General features: G+C 37.2%; 1 protein-coding gene across 1 annotated transcript in view; it reads right to left on the minus strand.

Moving 5' to 3' along the window:
- The window catches only part of LOC107549438 (partitioning defective 3 homolog B-like), a 186,380-nt gene that overhangs the window by 59,140 nt on the left and 105,393 nt on the right, over positions 1 to 21,847 (minus strand). The window contains exons 13-16 of the mRNA XM_016230506.1: positions 20,649 to 20,778; positions 19,102 to 19,231; positions 18,224 to 18,336; positions 12,378 to 12,422 (exon numbers count right to left, since the gene is read on the minus strand). Of these exons, the coding sequence (XP_016085992.1) occupies positions 12,378 to 12,422; positions 18,224 to 18,336; positions 19,102 to 19,231; positions 20,649 to 20,778 (418 nt within the window). The remainder of the gene's footprint in view (positions 1 to 12,377; positions 12,423 to 18,223; positions 18,337 to 19,101; positions 19,232 to 20,648; positions 20,779 to 21,847) is intronic.

Raw genomic sequence — 21,847 nt, forward strand, 5'->3', positions numbered from 1 at the left:
GCTTTCTATTTATTACTTAAAGCGAAGTACTTCTTTGATACAACAGCAAATACTACTAGATTAACTAAGAACGTTTAAACATGATTAAAGAGACAAGAGAACAGCCAGTAAAAATAAGATCAAATACACAAATTACAAGCATAGATAAATACAACAGAATATGTTACAAATAAAATAAGGTTGGTAGTATTCAAATACAGGAATGTAATAATTAGGAAAATAACACTGCATAGTATTCACTGTATAAATTAAATATAGATTTTTATCATAGCTGTTTTGTTGTTTGATGATCATTAATGACAGCAGCAGTATTTATAGGCCGCTGTCCCTTTAAGACCTGATGCACGGATCTGATATAATGATGCACATCACATCCGATTTCTTTCTCAGCTGTTTTTATTCACTTGAGACATAACTGACTGCTTTTACCTGAATGATTGTCGAGATGGGTAGTTTGTCATAATTATGTGTATGTGTCTGTTCAGAGGATTAAGAGGAGGATTCAATTCGGTGTTCACGCATTTGTGTGCTTCATGTGTGTGCAGCTGTGCGCATAGAGAACAGCCTTTCGCTTTTCTCTCTGGGATTGTTTAAAATTCGCTTGCTTGTGTAAATACGAACAAATGATAAACTTATACTCTATTATGGTTAAATTTTGCAATTAATCCGCGGATCACATGCGTGCCGAACCGTGGGGCTTGGTCCGTACGGATCACGGATCAACTACGATCTGTTTAACCACGACTAATCGCACACAGAAAAATGAATGAGATTAAATGTTAATTAAATATTTTCAAAGTCCGTATTAAAAGTAACGAGTGTTAAAAAGAACACAGTATCATATCTCACCCCCCCAAAAAAATAAAATAATTACATTTAGCACCATTAAGATTTTTTTTTCATTTTGCATAAAATTAAGGATATTTTCTCTCCAATCCCCCATCCTCATAATGAGAAGCCAAAATGTGAACCATGTGCAATGTGAACAAAAAATATAATTTTACTTAACAAAAAAACAATAATACATATTATTTGCATCTTTAATGCACCCAGCGTATGCTTAGTTTTATTTCTGCAAAAAATAATAATAATTATTAAAAAAAATTACAAATTTAAATTTTTTTTAAAAATAATTTAAAATTAAATCTTTTTAATAACATTTTTTAATTCAATTAAATTTTTGCATGTGATGTGAAATGTGGCCTGGACATGTCTTGGTGTGATTCACCCTCAGGCTCCTGTTGCTTTAAGTGGGCTGTTACTAAGTTGATATCAACAGTGACGTGACATGTGGCCAAGTATGGTGACCCATACTTGGAATTAGTGCTCTGCATTTAACCCATCCAAAGTGCACACACACAGCAGTGAACACACACCCGGAGCAGTGGGCAGCCATTTATGCTGTGGCGCCCGGGGAGCAGTTGGGGGTTCGGTGCCTTGCTCAAGGGCACCTCAGTCGTGGCATTGAAGGTGGGAGAGCAACCCGCAACCTTTGGGTTACGAGTCTCTAACCATTAGGCCACGACTTCCCCTACAGACCTCCATTCTTCCACCACCTCCGCTAAGGATGCAGAAAGCTTGACATTAATTAATGACACCTTATACCAGTGATCCTAAAATCTGGCCCACGAGATCCACTTTCCTGCAGAGTTTAGCTCTAACCCTAATCAAACACACCTGAGCATGCTAATCAATGTCTTCAGGATCATTAGAAAATCACAGGTAGGTGAGTTTGATCAGGGTTGGAGCTAAACTCTGCAGCGCATTGGCCCTCCAGGGCAAGATTTGAGGAACCCTGCCTTATAGGCTCCAACTGAAGTTCTGTCTCTATTTCTCATTTAGAAGGGGTCTTTAGTGTCAATGAGAAAGAGCAGGGGTGATACGTGCCCTTGAATGTGCTGACTTGTTGCTGGAGGTTCATAGAGAAATCAGTGTTACTTGCATTTGCTGATTCACTCCTCACTGGCTCACAAAGCTCAATGAGTCACAGAGAGCCAAATTCATCTCTCAAATGAGCTTCTAAAAGTAAGGGAGCTTCACTGGCACCCAACCGCTCTGAACTTTAGAGGAGTTTTAAAGTCTACATGAAACAACATTTGCAACCCATTTTACTTCCATAATGTTTGCAACAAGCACAAACAAGAAAATAAAATGGAGGAATAGCACAAATCCAAGGGATCCAAACACTGAAAGGGCAAAAGAAAGTTGGAGAAAAGAAGAACAGAGAAATGCTTGGTGCATGAGAGGTAAAAAGAGGCATGCAGGAAAGAGCACATCATGCTTTCAAGGGATACTTCAGCCAAAAACGAAAATGCTATCATCATTTATTCACTCTCATGTCGTTCTGAACATGAATTACTTTTTCTTGCGTGAAACTCAAATGGAGAAGTTTCAAAATCTCCCCTTTTATGTTCCCCAGAAGAAAGAAAGTAATTTGGGTTTGGAACGACATGAGGGTGAGTAAACGATGACAGAGTTTTCATGTTTGGCTCATGTATCCCTTTAAGAAATATTTTATATAAAACCAGCAGTGAAAATGTGTATAGAAAATAATAAAACAATAAGCCACTGAAGGACAAATGTAATTTCACTACAGTAAAACAGCATTTGTAAGCACAAAACAAATTTGACTCTTGTAAAGTCACTGTAAAAACTTACCATCTAACTTTTACAAACCATCAGCAACAGCAAAATGATAAAAGATACAATTTCTTTTTTATGTACAATAAATAGTGGAAATAAGTGGAAATGACACCAAAACTGTGAGATGGTTGTAATCTTTGAAAAATGTTTATTTCACTTTATATTTATATTATAATCTAAATATTAAAAGTAATAATTCTTATTTTATGACAGATTTTCATTTTTAAACATATATATTTATTGTCAGTCTGACTCTATAAAAATTAATGATGATGATAATTATATGAAGTTTACAAGTCAGTATTAATGTGACTTTAAAATCACAAAAAAAAGTTTAAATCTGTTAATTTTAATAAAAATCAATCTCTGGGACAAAAAAGTACTTGTAGTTGAAGAAAACAAATATATATCACACCTTCTAAAATTCTGGGGTCTTTAAGATGTTTTTAATGTTTCTGAAAAAAGTATTTTATGCTCACCAAGGCTGCAGTGATTTGATCAAAAATACAGTACAAATGGTAATAGTGTAATTTATTCCTGTGATGCAAAGCTGAATTTTCACTATCATAACTATCATAACAGTCTTCAGTGTCACATGATCCTTCAGAAATAATTCTGTTGATTTACTGCTCAATAAACATTTCAAATTATTATCCATTTTGAAAACGGTTGTGTTGCAGTTTTTCAGCCTTCTTTGACGCATTGACAGCATTCTTTTAAATAGAAAACTTTTGTAATATTATAAATGTCTCTACTGTCACTCTTAATCAATTGAATGCATCCTTACTGAATATAATATTTATTTATTTATAATAATTTCTTATTTATTTAGTGAATATACAATTTAAACTCCCAACTGGTTGCAGCAAATTCGGTCTGTCTTCAGTCTCATAAATGTAATTACCGACTAAATATGTTGAAATAAACTTTGGGATTCCATGACTGGTCCTTGTTCTGGGATTTCATAATGCACAAATTAAGCACTGGATACATCTATTTAATTTCCATGAAACGCAGCTGTAATCTGATCTAAGCAGTGAAACATTTACAATTGTAGGTTTCATTTCTACAGTGCTACACGCATGCATGCCGACACGCATAAACATACGACACAGATGGTCCTCTCTGGGATGCTTACATAAATCAATCTAAACCAGCACAACATGGCTGCTCTCAACCTGAATCAACAACAAACCAGACGAGCAAGAAACAGAAACAGACCGAGAGAACGACAGCGAGACGGGAACGTCATTTGAGCAACTTCTTAGTAAATAAAATGGTAATTGGTCTCTCCGGCAGACAGATACCTGTATGCTGCCATTATCACGAAAAGGGAAAATAATGAGACGAAGAGAAAAACAAACAAATCAGCAGAAGCAGCGCTGCAGGGCCGAACGGTAACTGGGTGACTGCCATGCAGCTCCTGGAAGAGGAGGAAGAGAGATGAATTGGAGGATGTTGAACTGTGAACTAAAGCGCTGCAGAGCCCGTCAGCAACGCAGCCTCTATGAGTGGTCTTCATTTGAATGAGAGGTGCCACAGGAATATGTAGGTGTGTTGAAGGGAAGCCAGCGAGAGAGAGCGGTGCCTCCAGCATCTTTCATCCATCCTCTTAATGGACATGTTCTTCTCTCTGTGGACCGAGACTCGCTCTTCATTGTACCAACTACACACACATATTCAAACATACACACACTGCTTTGTCTGCAAGAAGGAGAGTTATACTTCACTAATCTGAGTGCATCAACAATTAAAGCAGTATTTAAAGTCAAAATGAAAACAAAATTGACACGGTTTACTTTCTTAATTGTTATTGTGCATGATTAAACCGCTACAAAAACTGTAGGAAGTGCAATAAAATGCATAGTTAAAATCTCAGTTTAAGAACAACTATTTGACCCTTATGCAAAAATCAAATCAGAGGTTGGTGATTGTTGCTATCTTCTAACAGCTTTTACCTCAGCTGAATACATTAAACTTGGAAAAGAAAGAAAGAGAGTGAGAGAGAGAGAGAGAGAGAGAGAATGAAAGAGAGAGAGCTCTATATGCAATCAAGGAGCAATTCCAAAATATTGAAACACCGCTTTCAATTTGGTGTCAAATCTTTGATAGTGTGGTTCAGCCCATAGCGCTGTATGGAAGTGAGGTTTGGAGTCCACTCAGTGATCAGAGCTACACTAGATGGGACAGACATCAAACAGAAGCCCTACACACATAATTTTGCTAAATGATTCTAAAACTACAAAGAAAAACACCCAATAACACATGTAGGGCAAAATTAGGCCGATTCCCATTGATTATCAATATGCATAAAAGATCCCTCGAATTCTGGATGCGTCTTAAACCAAGTCCCACAGAATCGCTACATTTTAAAAAGCGCTACTAACCCAAGAACTGAACCCCGAAAAGAGTCCACTCAGTCAGCTAGTTCTGAGACTTACTAACCTGACTAACTCTACTAACACTATCCAGTCTCAAACCAGCACTGCTTCTCACCCGAACATCAAAATAAATCAAATTATCAAACAAACACGAAGTAAATTACAATTTTATCGAATTCTAAAATCAAATTATGAATTGGAAGATTATCTCCAGAGTGTCAGAGACACAAAGCAGAGACGGATCCTGACCAAGTACAGGCTCAGTGAGCACAGTCTAGCCATCGAGACCGGCAGACACAAAAAGAGCTGGTTACCCAGAGAGCAAAGAGTGTTTGCTCACTGTGAGACAGGAGAGATCGAGACAGAGGTGCACATCCTCCTTCACTGTCATAAATACATATCCATAAGAAACCTCTACTTCAACAAATTCACCAACTTAATAAAGAACTTTACAGCCATTAGTGAAACAGAACAAATAAAGATAGTATTAGGAGAGGGACAGACAGCAGCACTTGCTGCGAGATACGTGTGGATGTGCCACAGCCTGAGAGACAGCAGGTGAATGTGCGTGTGTGTGTGTGTGTGTGTGAGAGAGAGAGAGAGAGACACTGCAGGTGAATGTGTGTTGTGTCTGACCTCAGTGTGTTACCATACTGTCCACCACAGTGATCCTTAGTATGTATGTGTGTTTGTTTCTATGTAAGTTAAAGACTGTGGTATCAAATGTTCACACGTTATAATTTGTTAGTTTAATATTTCTAAGACGTCATAATATTCAATTCTATTACTGTGATATTCATTTAATTATTATTATTGTATTATTATTTTTATCTTTTTGTACATGTATACTAGGGGTGCTCTGATTAGGATTTTTAAGGCAGATCACCGATCATAGAAAGCAGTATCTGCCGATACCGATCACCGATACCGATCTTTTTAAAGCCTTCTTTTTATCATGTAGAATTATTTATAGTGATGATCTAATCAAGATTTTTAGACATTTATTCAGGGCCTGAATTTTATTTTTGAACTTAAGCAGTGCTTTCCAGTGCTGTCTGTGCTTTCACACAAGAGTCTGCAACTGATCCGTGGCAGTTTACTACAAACACAACATTTATCCATTATTTTTGATTTCAAATTCAAACATTGTTACTTAAAATGCTTTTTCAGCATTGTGATTCTTTTTTTTACACAGTACAGTAATACAATCTTTCATAGACGTGTTAAATGCAATAAATATAAGAAACACATTATTCAATGTTTTTTACTTTAGCATTTACTTCTAGATTTACATATTTAGTTGCTCAAGCAAGTGGCAAAACATTTAAACTACTTTTCTTACATTATCACAAACATTCTATATTAAAACTTACCATTGACAGAAACAGTCAGCTCTACTGCCTTTCTTTGCACCGCTCATGGAACGCACTGCCGGACCGCAACCACATGCAGTCTGTGAACGCTTTAATCTGTTAACATGCGGATTGGATAAAATATGCACCGCATATGCACTGCAAACGGAATAATGCGAACCTGGCGTTATGTGTGTGCGCTGCGAGTGTGCATGAGCGCACGGTCTCCAGGAGAGCGTGCGAGAGCTGAATGGTTAAACACTGGCAAGAAATAAAAAGAAATGCAATTGATAAACTTTAGTGACGATGCGACACTGCCTCGATTGTGCAAGTGACAATTCCTGTGTCAACTGTGCAGCTCGCTTATAGTGCAGATGCGATGTGATTTGAAGCCATTTGCACATTTTGAGAGAGAGCGCACGGTGATGAGAGAGAGAGCGAGAGCGAGAGCAAAGAAAAGAAAAGAAAAGAAAAATTGTAAACGTGATCTTGGAAAGTAGCAGATTTAGTTAAATAGAAAATATGATGAGAACATTTTTATGGGTATGTACATTTTTGTGAGTGGTGGAGTTTAAATCTGGTTAGAAGACAAGAAATTGATATTAGGTAAAGAAAACTTAGAAATTAAATGAAATGAAATTAACTAAAATAAAATACAAAATGCAGAATAGAGTTGTATGGGAATAGAACATATTTCCTAATTTTCATCATTTTCAATACATTTTCTCAGTTTACCTGCCATTACAAAGTAAAGCAAAACATTTTGGACCCTATGTGTAAGTGTTTGTGTACATTTTAAACACACACATTCAAAAAGCATACTATTTCAGGCTATCAGCTATATGTTTCATATATCGGTTTTCACAATAAAATCTATCTAAAGCTTAATATGACCAAAGCGCATTTCACTTGGTCTCTCAGAACACCTTAAACACTCTTTATGGTGCTATTTAGTGGTTGAGACAAGCATGCAAAGTATGACAACCACTTTTTTTCATAAATTCTTTATAGAAATAATGGATTATGGTTTCCAGGATACAATTGAATGGATACATCTTACATATGAATTATGACTTCCCATGACTAGAACATCACATGAGTGCAATGTTTTGTGAGGTTGCTTAAAGGGGTCCTATTATGCTTTTTCACTTTTTTAATTTTAGTCAGCGTGTAGTGTGTATGTTTGGGCATAAAAAAGATCTAGAAAGTTACAAATCTCAAAGTCCACTCTAAAGGGAAATATTTAGTTTTTTAAAAATCCCTTTTCAAGAACTACAACGAACGGCTCGTTTGGACTACAGCGTTTGTTTTCCGGGCTTTGTCATATCACAAAGCGGCTCATTGGAATATCATTACAAATAATTCCCGCCTACAGAAATTCGAATGGTTGGGGGGGGTCTTTGTTTGGGCTTCCGAAAGCGGATGATGTCAGGAAACAGTGGTTGCAATTTATTTTTTAACTCTGTCCCTGAACATTATAACCCCAATTTGCTATTGTGTGCTGCGCATTTTACTGAGGACAGCTTCCACAACATGAGGGAGTACAGTGCCTGCCGGATTCGCCCAAAAAGCTTTTGTTGAAAGACAGAGCAAGGGGCGTTGCAGTACTGAAACACCGTCTAAGCTGTTCGCCAATCACATTGCACTGGGACAGCTAACCAATCACAACACATTTTGTTTTTCAGAAGGTGGACCTTCATCAAAGCCGGAACTAATAGAGCCGTTTGTGCCAGCCTGGGGAGAAAGGTATTTTAATAATGTAAATTATGTGAAAAATAATGTTTTTCGAAACACCAAGCATGAGAGCATGTTCTAGTACACCCCCAAAACAAAATCAAGACTTTGTAAAAGAGCATAATAGGACCCCTTTAAGGTTAGGCTGATTTTCAATAGCATACGCAATACATTTGGCTTCAACATTATGAATAAAATGTAGCATAATTCCATATTACTGTGCTAGAACTTTTTTTATTATAAAGTTATAAAATGACAATTTTTAAGCAATTCATTTTTACTAAAACAGTTAGCAGACAGTGTAAAAACCTAATAATAATAATAATAATAGGGCCTGCATAATGCTGGACTAGATTGTGAATTTACAGGAAAAATACATTTAAAAATGCTGCGTTTACTGCAAAGCAGATGCAAGAAAAGAGAGAGAGAAAGAGGTCTTGGAGTACCGCAGTGGTTGGCTTGGCCGGCACTAGCTGGGGGTTTTTAGTCAGATTAAACTCAGAGCAGCCACGTTTTCAAGACCATCCTAATAATGAAATATGTCAGAGCATATAAAGGACTCTGGCATACGTACAGCGTGCCAGAGGAAAGAGAGAAAAATGAGTGCGTCAGCACAACAGCCTGCAGCCTGTCAATATCTATCGGATCCCACATCTGTAAAACTACACTCCAATCAGCCTTCCATGTATTTACCATTGTCCCCGACCCCTGAGAAGTATACAAAAGTATCATGTGTAGACTATGCATGTAAATTTGACTGTGTGTGTTTTTTATGCATGCACATGCTGTCAGCGCCGCTAAATTTCAGTCTCGATTGTGTGCATGTGGTTTTTATTATTTAATTTATGATCCAATGCTATGTGTCTGTGTCTGTACGTACAGTTCATCTGCGGTCAAGTTTTGTACAGTGTATATAAATATATAAAATGTTACAAATATAAATTAAAAAAATTTAGATTATCTCTCTCTCTCTCTCTCTATATATATATATATAAATATATAAAACATATTTATAACTGTAAAATTACATATACATAACATTTCATCACTTTAATTTTAGTTATACTTTAAGTAATGTCTTGTTTGTGTTTTTGTCAGTTGTAGTTTTTGTTTTTTATATACTGTATGTCTATTTAGTTTTTTTTTTTTTGTACATCAAGTTAATTTAAATTAAAATAAAAGATGTTGCCTTGGCAGCTAGCTGAAATATTACTTTTTATATATTTCATAAATTTCAGTTAATGTTTATTTTATTTGAAGTAATGAAAATGTTTTAATTTAATTAATTAATTTAGTTTTTTTTGTTTTAGTTTCAGTTTAGTACTAATGATAAATATGAATATATAATTACATCAAAAATAAAATCATAAAAGTCTCTTTCAAAAAACTGTAAACCTGTTTGTCAAGACCGAAAATGTTGCTATGTTAGCTGAAATCTCTAAAAATATTTTTGCATATATATATATATATATATATATATATTTTAATAATACAATTATCTAAAAATAAAATAAACATTCATTTATTTTTTTAAAAATGATAATGATTTTTTTAAATAAAAAAAACAAGTGTCATTTTCATCTTTAGACATCTAAGTGCACGCATACAAACACACTCAGTGTATCCATCATTATCTTGTGTTAAATGAAAAACAAAAATACACACACACACACACACACATTTACAACTATAAAATTATACTGTATATGAATTCTAATATTAATATTATACTAATATTCACATTACATTTATTTATTTATAAATATAAAGTATAAATTATAGTCCCATTCAAAAATCTGCAAAGCTATTTGTCAAGATTGAAAATGTTATATTATAGTTTATTTTTACTGAAAACCAGAATTTTGGAATGGACTCTGCATGTATCTGTGGTCACTGCTTTCACTTTGTCTGTCTGATTCCTCCACTAACACAATCACTCCTTGCAGCAACTCACTCTCTCACCTCAACTGACAGGCTACAAATGGCCAGCAGTCGCCCTCCGTTTATCTTCATTTGACTTGGCTGAGACACAGTCACTGATCTGGAGTCAGATTACTGGCCTGTGAGTCAACTAACACAGCGCTTTACAGATGGCATGCTTGATCTTGGGCCAGCCTTGTAGCATTTGACCATAAATGAGATGTTGGCTATTAAAGCAGTATGGTGGTACTGATGTTGCGAGGCTGATAAACTATACAACTTGGCAGAGCAATTGCTTACTTATTGTTTGTTAATAAAATGAATTACGTATTGAACATTGGCGTCTTTTATCATATTTCTGTTGCTGCTGTTCATTAAAATAAATTAAATTTTACCAGGGTTAAACAGGCTCCAACGAACTACCCTTAACATGCCTTACAAAACTCCTTAACCGTAGTAAAATCACATTCTCATGTGGCATGTTGCTTTAATATGTGCAGTGTGTGTGTGTGTGTGTGTGTGTGTGTGTGTGTGTGTGTTCAAGTTCTTACCAGATCTCTGTCCTTGAATGGAGGCCACATTACTCTCATCCGCCACTGAAACACACAAACAAAACATCCATCAGCTCGTCAAACTCTCATTTGTGTCTCCCAATGGACATTCCAGACTGGATGTAACTTCACAACAAGGTCAAGTTAACAAGTGAAACGATGTGTTACTGTAATACTTTTTAAACATTTGCATGCATTTGTGCTTTTATTGTAAGTTGGTTTTGTTGACATTAGCATATAAACAGCTTCAAAGCTAACAGATATGCACTACCATGCAGAAAAAAGACTTCTTAAACTAAGCTGGTCTTAGCCTAGTCTTCCAACTTAGACAAGCTGGTTTAGATGGTCACCTAGTCTGACCAGTAGACCACCTAAGACCATCTTATGCTGGTTTAGGCTTCTTTTTTACATTAGGGTATAAGCCACAAAACTTCAAGACACAGTTCAAGCTAAATTAAAATTGTGGCATCATTTACTCACCATCAGGTTGTTCCAAAGTTGCATGAGTTGAAAACGAAATATTTTGAAGAATGTCGCTGGTAGCCATTGGCTTTCATATTATGGGAAAAATATACTATGGGAGTCAATGGCTACCAGCAACTGTTTGTCAAGTCACCTTTATTTATATAGCGCTTTATACAATACAGATCGTGTCAAAGCAGCTTTACAGTGTTAAACAGAAAAAACGTGTGCTAATAATGCAAAAGGACAATAGAAAACAGTCAGTTGTTCACTTAATGTCGGTTCATCGTTGATTCAGTGATGCCATCATCCAGCTCAGTTCAGTTCTATTCCAATAGTGTCTGTACAATCAAGTCAACAATACTGCAGGAAATTGTGTCTCCAACTAAACAAGTCAAAGGCGACAGTGGCAAGGAACCAAAACTCCATCTGTGACAAAAATGGAGAAAACAAGCATGGTGTGGCTGAATTCCAGGCTGCAACGCAAGTCAGATTGAGCAGAGGACTCGTCTGGTTTTCGTGGTCTTGTGCTGATGGCCGTCGAGGTGACGAGGTCTTCGCTCGGGATCTGTCTTTGGGGCTCATTTAGTTAACACGGTCTCCGCTGACATTAGGTGCTTTCGCACCACGTAGCCTGCAGGGTCGTTTCTAGAGAACAAATTTCTCCCTCGGGCCGTTTTCCTGGTTGCATTTGCACCGGCAGCAGGAACTCTGAAGCAGCCGACAGGGCCGTCTTTATTCAAGCATTATGACTCTTACTCATGCGATTGAAAAAGCATGAAAATCTGATTAAATATCCTATGACAATTTGCAGTATCATCGAGGCTGAGAAAAGAACACAACACTGCAGACAACAGGTACATGCCGTTATTGCTGTTTTCTATGTTCATGGAATAAATATGTTTGCATGGCTTTTTAAAAATGCAGGGTAGCTGGTGTTTTGTTTGGCCAATCAGCGTACACTTCTCTTGGGCCAGCCTTGTAGCATTTGACCATAAATGAGATGTTGGCTATTAAAGCAGTATGGTGGTACTGATGTTGCGAGGCTGATAAACTATACAACTTGGCAGAGCAATTGCTTACTTATTGTTTGTTAATAAAATGAATTACGTATTGAACATTGGCGTCTTTTATCATATTTCTGTTGCTGCTGTTCATTAAAATAAATTAAATTTTACCAGGGTTAAACAGGCTCCAACGAACTACCCTTAACATGCCTTACAAAACTCCTTAACCGTAGTAAAATCACATTCTCATGTGGCATGTTGCTTTAATATGTGCAGTGTGTGTGTGTGTGTGTGTGTGTGTGTGTGTGTGTGTGTTCAAGTTCTTACCAGATCTCTGTCCTTGAATGGAGGCCACATTACTCTCATCCGCCACTGAAACACACAAACAAAACATCCATCAGCTCGTCAAACTCTCATTTGTGTCTCCCAATGGACATTCCAGACTGGATGTAACTTCACAACAAGGTCAAGTTAACAAGTGAAACGATGTGTTACTGTAATACTTTTTAAACATTTGCATGCATTTGTGCTTTTATTGTAAGTTGGTTTTGTTGACATTAGCATATAAACAGCTTCAAAGCTAACAGATATGCACTACCATGCAGAAAAAAGACTTCTTAAACTAAGCTGGTCTTAGCCTAGTCTTCCAACTTAGACAAGCTGGTTTAGATGGTCACCTAGTCTGACCAGTAGACCACCTAAGACCATCTTATGCTGGTTTAGGCTTCTTTTTTACATTAGGGTATAAGCCACAAAACTTCAAGACACAGTTCAAGCTAAATTAAAATTGTGGCATCATTTACTCACCATCAGGTTGTTCCAAAGTTGCATGAGTTGAAAACGAAATATTTTGAAGAATGTCGCTGGTAGCCATTGGCTTTCATATTATGGGAAAAATATACTATGGGAGTCAATGGCTACCAGCAACTGTTTGTCAAGTCACCTTTATTTATATAGCGCTTTATACAATACAGATCGTGTCAAAGCAGCTTTACAGTGTTAAACAGAAAAAACGTGTGCTAATAATGCAAAAGGACAATAGAAAACAGTCAGTTGTTCACTTAATGTCGGTTCATCGTTGATTCAGTGATGCCATCATCCAGCTCAGTTCAGTTCTATTCCAATAGTGTCTGTACAATCAAGTCAACAATACTGCAGGAAATTGTGTCTCCAACTAAACAAGTCAAAGGCGACAGTGGCAAGGAACCAAAACTCCATCTGTGACAAAAATGGAGAAAACAAGCATGGTGTGGCTGAATTCCAGGCTGCAACGCAAGTCAGATTGAGCAGAGGACTCGTCTGGTTTTCGTGGTCTTGTGCTGATGGCCGTCGAGGTGACGAGGTCTTCGCTCGGGATCTGTCTTTGGGGCTCATTTAGTTAACACGGTCTCCGCTGACATTAGGTGCTTTCGCACCACGTAGCCTGCAGGGTCGTTTCTAGAGAACAAATTTCTCCCTCGGGCCGTTTTCCTGGTTGCATTTGCACCGGCAGCAGGAACTCTGAAGCAGCCGACAGGGCCGTCTTTATTCAAGCATTATGACTCTTACTCATGCGATTGAAAAAGCATGAAAATCTGATTAAATATCCTATGACAATTTGCAGTATCATCGAGGCTGAGAAAAGAACACAACACTGCAGACAACAGGTACATGCCGTTATTGCTGTTTTCTATGTTCATGGAATAAATATGTTTGCATGGCTTTTTAAAAATGCAGGGTAGCTGGTGTTTTGTTTGGCCAATCAGCGTACACTTCAGTTCCTATAGAACTATTTTAGACCCTACTCTGAAGTAGGAGCTAAATTATGGCACTTTTCCACTGCGTGGTACGACTCGGCTTGGTACAGCTCAGTACGGCACGGCACGGTTCGGCTCGGCGCGGTTTGTGTTTCCACTGCAGTTCAGTACCGCTTTAGAGTGGGCAGGATTATTCACATGTCGTTATAATAGTTGCGCCGCCTCTACTACCATAACTCCTAAAAAAAACTTTTTCATTCCGCGTAGCCCCATCAAGCTCTCGCTGGATCCGCTCCTCTGCTATCAACGAGAGGAACGTCTGTTCTTCCGCAACAGACAACAAAACTTTTTGGTTGTTAAAAAAAAGGTGCGCTCGATCAAAACAGCTGCATTCGATCTTTCGCTGGCTGTGCTGATTTAAATCTAGCGGTTCTTTTGTGTTCGTGTCGCAAGTTCAGTGACACAGGTAGTGACGATTCTCTCCGGCCAATCCGTGATCAGCAGAGTTTACACGTCACGTTTTGGTAACGGTACGGTTCACTTGGAACCCCAACCGAGGTGGTACTAAAAAAAGTACCAGGTATCAGGTACTGTACCCAGTGGAAAACCCCCCAAAAGTGAGCCGTACCGTGCCGTACCATGCAGTGGAAAAGCGCCATTAGTTCCCCCAAAAGGAGTTCCTAGAACTAAAATACATTCCTAGTTCCTGCAGTGCGAACACGCCAAAAAGCGGGAACTTCCACCAATAGTTCAAGGAACTATGAAAAGGTTCCTCCAGTGCGAAAGCCCCTATTCAGGGCTGTAGAGGTCGTCTCTAGGTGCTCTAGGTTTGGTTACCAACATTCTTCAAAATATCTTCTTTTGTGTTCAACAGAAGAAATAAACTCATACAGGTTTGGAACAATATGAGGGCAAGTAAATGCTGACAAATTTTTCCATTTTGGGTGAACTATTTCAAGTTTTATTTTATAGGATTTTTAAGCTATATTTAACCTGGAATAAGCTGTTGTAATGCGTATAAGTCCTAGCATGACTTACATTTGTCTTCTAAATTGAACCTTTATAAGAAACAGAAACTGACAGAATAATACATTGGATTGGTAGAAATCTCTTCTGCTTAATTCTAACTTTTTCCACATGTGTTCTGATGTATGGATCTAGCTCCATCTCTCTCTCCTCCTGCAAGTAGCCACACTTGGTTTTAATTAGGAAAGGCTGTGCAAGGTCAGTTACGCTTCTGTACAGCTGAGAACATCTGTGGTTTGCCTATAAACACACAACTACACACATATAACACACACACACACATACACACACACTCAAACAGCTCAAGTTACATTGTGCACACATAGCAAAATTCATAACAAAGAAAAGAAAACAGGATATATTTTTTTATTGTCTACAGCAGCTTTTGAAACAAGTGTCTAACGCTCTCCCAGGCTGCATTTATTGTTTTAAAAATAACAACAGTTATAAAAACAGTAATATTGTGAAACAATATTAAAATAAGTACTTAAAATAAGTGTTTCCTATTTGAATATATTATAAAATGTAATTCATTTCTGTGATGGCAAAGCTGAATTTTCAGCATCATTACTCCAGTCTTCAGTGTCACATGACTCTTCAGAAATCATTCTAATATGCTGACTTGCTGATCAAGAAACTTTTTTTTATTTATTTTTTTATTATGAATGATGAAATGATGAAAACAGTTGAGCTGCTTAATATTTTAGTGGAAACTATAATAATTTTTTTTCAGGATTCTTCAATGAACAGAAAGTTAAATAGAACAATTTATTTGAAATAGCAATATTTTTTATCAATTTAATGCATCTTTGCTAAATAAAATAATTTATTTCAAAATAATCTATCTGATCACAGATGTTAGAACTCTCTATAGTCTACAGTATATAGCAATAACGCAAAATGCAGTCCAAATACACATAAATTTGAGATGCACTCTCTAAAAAATATCTTTTCAACTTCTGTTTTGACTCGTAATCTGGTTTTTAGAATGCTTAGGGTTTTGTTTTGTTTTTGTTTTTTTGTTTTGTTTGTGGAAAGCAAAACAAGGACAATTATAAAAATTAAATTTTCTGCGGTGCATATGTGCGACTACATCTATGTAAGCCACAATGACACAACTAAGATAGTAGCACCCCATGGAGGAAAACAAGGAATTATTAGTGTGTGTGAGCCTGAGTGTGAGTGGTGAAAACGAGATAGTGTTTCTCTGCGTGTGAGAGAGAGAGAGAGACTAATCCGCACAAACAGGATTGAGCAGTGAAAACCAGCTGCTGCCACAGGCATTGCACCATGGGATACAATAATGGGGTTTCATTACACTGCAATTTCTCTTAAATAAGCCTTTTCATCTTTTATGAGCTCAATTTCCCCAGCAGAGAAATAACACTGGAAGAGAGACTTGTGCGAGCCGGTGTACATATGGACACGTATGTAAGAACACAGACGGGGCTGATGAAAAAATAGATACAGAAGAATAAAACCCCAAACACCCTAGCAACCAGTCAGAACACCCTAGCAACAACCCTTAATACCCAAGTAACAATGAGCACCCTAGCAACCATACTGAAGACACAAACAACAATGAACACCCTAGCAACTATCCCAAACACCCTCAGCAATCACTCAAAACACTACATCAAATGCCAGAGCACCCTAGAAACCACCCAGAATCCCTTATCAACACCATGGCAACAACCCTGAACATCTTAGAAATGACCCAAAACACCACAGCACCATCAGAACCCCCAAACAACAACCCTAAACACCCTAACAACATGCAAAATGTCCTAGCAACCACCAATCAACAAAATAGCAGAATTGCAAAAACATGCAGTGCATGATCAAACATTTAGGTGAGATAAATATATATTTTTGACAAATATCTAAAAAATGCCCCCCTCCACCCCTCAAATTAACTCTTTGCCCACCATTGACGAGTTATCTCATCTTTTACAAGAAAACTCCCCCCCCCAAAAAAAACGAGTTCCTCTTCAGGAACTCGAGCTGCGTCGGAAACGCTAGGGGAACGCCCTTCAGCGTGACGGGCTCTGAACCTTGTGTGTAATCAGACCAATAGATGGGCGAGACGTCACGGCGGGTGAGTGGAGGAAACCTTGGTTCTTGGCTCAGGGCCCGGTGCTGGGAGCTCCTTGTCGCCGCGTAACGCTAGCGACGGACGCGTCCCTCACCGGTTGGGGAGCGGTCATGAGTGGCCACCCTGCCCACGGTCTGTGGAGTGGTCGCCATCTCACGTGGCACATCAACTGCCTGGAGATGCGGGCCGTGCTTCATGCACTTCCTCCCAGACCAGATGTTCAAAATGCCTTAGAAACAACCCTGACAATGCTAGCAACACCTCAAACACCCTTGCAACATGCAGCACACCCTAGCAACCACCCAAAACATCATAGCGATTAGAGCCCGACCGATATATCGGTTAGCCGATATTATCGGTCGATATGAGCATGTTGCCAATATAACGGTATCGGCGAATATGCTGCCGATATGAAATTTTTTTTTTACAGAACATATAACGCAGATTAAATCCTTCTGAATTACAAATGCTAATGTCTTTTTTTCCTAAGGACATTTATTTTATTTTATTTTATTTTTATATTTCAATTTTTCAGCTTAAGCTAAATAGTGTACACATTTATCAAAAAGAAATAAAAAAGGACAAAAAGAAATGAAAAAGGATAAAAAGAAACAGCAACTGAACCACAGATCAAGGCCTATACAGAAAAATTGAAAGAGTAACTTAAAGAACAAAACAAAAAGGCGAGAGAGAGAGAGAGAGAGAGAGAGAGAGAGAGATAAAGAAATAAATAGAGAAGAAAAGGTCTGGATGAGGGATAAAAGATGGCAGTAAAGCACGACACTATGAGATGTGTGTAATGAAAACCAGTAAGCTTTCAGCAGTGAGTAGATTAGCGCAGTGGCACTGAAGCCAATATTCCACCCTAATGAATTGGAAACGGGCGAAAACTTCCCATTGTGGAGCACTGAAATATCCCTCATGTTTCTGACAGTGGTGGAAAAGAGAGGATCAGTTATCGGGGTCATCCGTGGTTAATACTGGGAAATGTGTAGCTATAGGGCTTTATTTTGCAATCGGTTTTTACTGTGTTCAGATATACAGAGCAAAATCTTTAAAAAAGGTCTTCTAGGTCTCAGTATAACCTTTAATCTTTGTTTATAAGGCTTTAATGCACAATGTCACCTCAAAAACCTGTCTTATTCACTAACCACCCACAATCCAAGTTAACCAAGCGCTAAATGCACTGCAATAGCTCTGTATTGAAATTAAGTCATTATCAGCACAGAGTCTGTACAATCTTAGTAGAGATTATTATTTTTTTGATTATTTTGTAGGTTGTTTTTGGTGGAGGTGGTGTACGTGTGTTTCCATACCTAAATCCATGCTCTTGGAGGACTTGTTGGTGGGGTAATCTGGGTTGTTCTGTCGTTGAGGGTTTTGTTGGTTGGTGGGGTGGATCATATATGAAACAGGCTCCATTTCAGCCCTACAAGACACATATCACACTTTTTAAAAGCTATGCATTCTCTGCTGATTCTATAATAAGCATAAAAAACACACCACCTCTCAAATGTTTGGGTGTAAAATGTTTTTGAATGAAGTATTTTAGTACTATTTTTAAATACTATTATAATTTCAAATAACTGTTTTTTTTATTTGAATATATTTTAAAATGTAATTTATTCTTGTGATGTAAAGCTGAATTTTCAGCATCATTACTCCAGTCTTCAGTGTCACATGATCCTTCAGAAATCATTCTAATATGCTGATCTGCTGTTCAAAAAAACATAGCAAAAGAACAGCAATTATTTGAAATAGAAATCTTTTGTAACATCATAAATGATTTTACATTTGAATTTATATTAAAAAAAAACTTACAGACACCAAACTTTTGAACGGTAGATAAAAATAGTCAATTATTCAATATGCAATAATATACATTGAACTAATTCAATTATTTACAACCAACATTCATTTCATTTATGTCCACTTATCCTGTAAATAAATGTTTCTCTGTGTGTGTAAACAAATATATAAGTGTACGTGGATAACATGTGCAATTTGACCGAATATTTGATGGTACAACTAGATAATGGCATAAATAACTCTTCTGCATGGTATCTTTCTGTTTTCAAGTCTTTGAAACAAGGCTTCAGGACACAATACTGAGCACTGATCAAAGTACCAGATTATTTGGTTTCACGATAAGAAATGTATTATCTCCAACTTTACTCTGAGCACAATAACTAACCGATCTTGTTGGTGTTTGTGCGGAGGGTTTGTTTCCAGCAGGTCCAGATCAGAAGGTGGAGGGGGGAAACCGTCTTCATCGTAATCTTCCTCCAGAAGTTCCTGTCGTCCACCATGGGATCCGTGCAGAGCTGCTTGGAAATATGAGTTTTAAAGTTATATACCATTATTAGAGCTTATGTTCGTCACACAAAGCCATTGTTTTGCAACAGAAGACTCATGTTTTTGTCATTTTTAGTTTTTTAGTTCACTTCTATTGTATGGGAAACAGTAATGTACAATATAATTTTGTGTTCCACTGAGAAATAGAAAGTCATACAGGTTTAAAATGACAGGAGGATGAGTTATTTCTGAATGAAAGTCCTTCCATTATGGGGAATAAGACACACTTGACCACGTTCATGGAGTTTTGAATCATCTAACGTGTGAGAAACACATTGAGACCTTTCTCAATGACCACACAACGTTCTGATCAATGTTAGCAGCACTAGTCTGAAATTACGACAGCACTAGTCTCCATTACGACTCAATTTTCTGCACTACTGTCCCCGTTTCTTCCACCATTTAGCCATTTATCGTAACGTGAGTGCAGAGTGACTGTGTCATATATATGCAGTGACATGAAATATTAATGCTGGTGCTGGCAAAAACATGTGATTAAAACTACACTTGTACGCCGAGTTAGGTGTTTTACATTTTTTAGATTCTACCAAATCTAACTGCAGCGAATGTGGAAAGCAATCTGAATTTGAAATGAGATGTGTGTAAATATCACATCCCTCTTTGTGCGACTAAAGTACAGTCACATACTTTGACGGACAAGAGACGCTAATCAGTAAACAATGGTTTCCCAAAAAACACGGGAAAAAGCCTTTTGTGTTGGCACGGCAACTCTCTGGAGAATCGCCGGGAAAGAATAGTGTGAATTTAAAACAGTTTGTTATCCGTTCTCGAACGCTCGGCACAATTGCAAGTATGCTAATAAGGCCCACTTAGAATCCATTTCATCAGCTTAATGATTTCAAGGTCAGGCCGCATTGCATAAAAGCAGAAGGGAATGTAGCAAAAATATCGTCATTGGCTTTTTCATCCCTATTGATGAGATGGGCAGATATCCAACTTGTAGAAGTCGAAAAAGCTAATGGAAAGCTACGCTGGCATGGAAAATGAGGCGACAGAGAAAATGAACTCATTTTTTCCCCTTACAGAGAAGCAAAGCACTCTTCACATGGTGTTGATGATGAACAAATGCTCATGCTTTCTTTTGTTGAGCACTAATCAATTTCATTTGTTTCTTTGACAGTGAGAGAATTTGGATGAAAGCACTTAACATTACATAAAAGCAATTACTTTTATCATTTGGTGTGCATTTAAGAAAGCAATCAACAAGTTAAGATGCATTCACACAGGACATGATTTGGCGACCACCAATGGAATCCACCACATGATCCAGTTGGATTCTGCAGCTGACTGCGAAGTAGGAATTAATAGTACAGCAACTTTATGTCACGACCTAGAGCAATTTAATAAGTGGCAGTGTGTACTTACCAGAAGAAGGCTCGTACATACGACTGCTTGCTGTGGATGGTGGTACGGAACTGTTGGTGTGGTTGCTGTTAAGAAGATGATGAACAGGAGAGTCGTTTCTGGTGGCAGTTTGACTGCTTTCTTGATTTTCCTAAAGAAGAGGGTGAAAAGTTGTAGAGAATACATTTTAGCATCCAAAAAATCAATGAAACATTGATCTGGAAGATGCTGATTGGGAAAACAGTCTTGACAACAAATATGGACATTTTAAAAGCATGTTGACCAACTCCCATATTGGGTTCATGCAGTCAGAAAGTCAACAAGTGGAACATCTGCCATGCAGCACAGAAAACAAGGTTAAGGAAATGGACGTGATTTGGGTGTACTGTATATAATTACACACAAAAAAAATCATAATTCTGTTGTTTACTTATCCTTAACCTTTTTCTACACTTGCTTGACCTTTCTTCCCTGAAACACACATTGAAATTTGCATTCAAGTATACTCAAATATGGAGAGCAAATACTCATAATAAATACTTTGTTTTGTGTTTTTTTTTACTGCCATCAAAAGTTGCGCAACATGTCTTGCTGCGTCGTATCTGAATGTAAGCAAAGTACACAACCATTCAAAAGTTCAAAAAGATATTAATACTTGAATTCAGCATGGATGCATTAAATTGATCAAAAGCGGCAGTAAAGACATTTCTAATGTTATAAAACATTCAAATAAATACTGTTCTTTAGAGCTTTCTATTCATCAAAGAATCCTGAAAAATCATGATTCCCACAAAAATCAGCAGCACAACCATTTTCAACAGTGATATTAACAAGAAATGTTTCTTGACCAACACATTAGCATATTAGAACGATTTCTGAAGGATCTTGTGACGATGAAGGCTGGAGTAATGAAAACTCAGCTTTGCATCACAGAAATAAATTACATCTTAAAATATATTCAAAAAGAAAAGTTATTTTAAATGATAATAAATTTCACAATATTATGTTTTTTTAGATATTTTTATTTATCAATTAAATGCAGACTTGGCGAGCATACAAGACAAAATCTTGGGGGGAAAAAAACATTTCTGAATGGTAGCGTACAATTGTGCACATTTTACAAGAAAAACTGTAGATACTAAAAAAGAAAAAGATTTTCTGTGAGAGAACAACCCTGGTATATGTATAATATAATATAAATACTGGGGGGGGGGGGGGGG

This window comes from Sinocyclocheilus grahami, unplaced genomic scaffold (genome assembly GCF_001515645.1).
Source record: "Sinocyclocheilus grahami isolate Dianchi unplaced genomic scaffold, SAMN03320097.WGS_v1.1 scaffold372.1, whole genome shotgun sequence".
In the NCBI taxonomy this organism is placed as follows: Eukaryota; Metazoa; Chordata; class Actinopteri; order Cypriniformes; family Cyprinidae; genus Sinocyclocheilus; species Sinocyclocheilus grahami.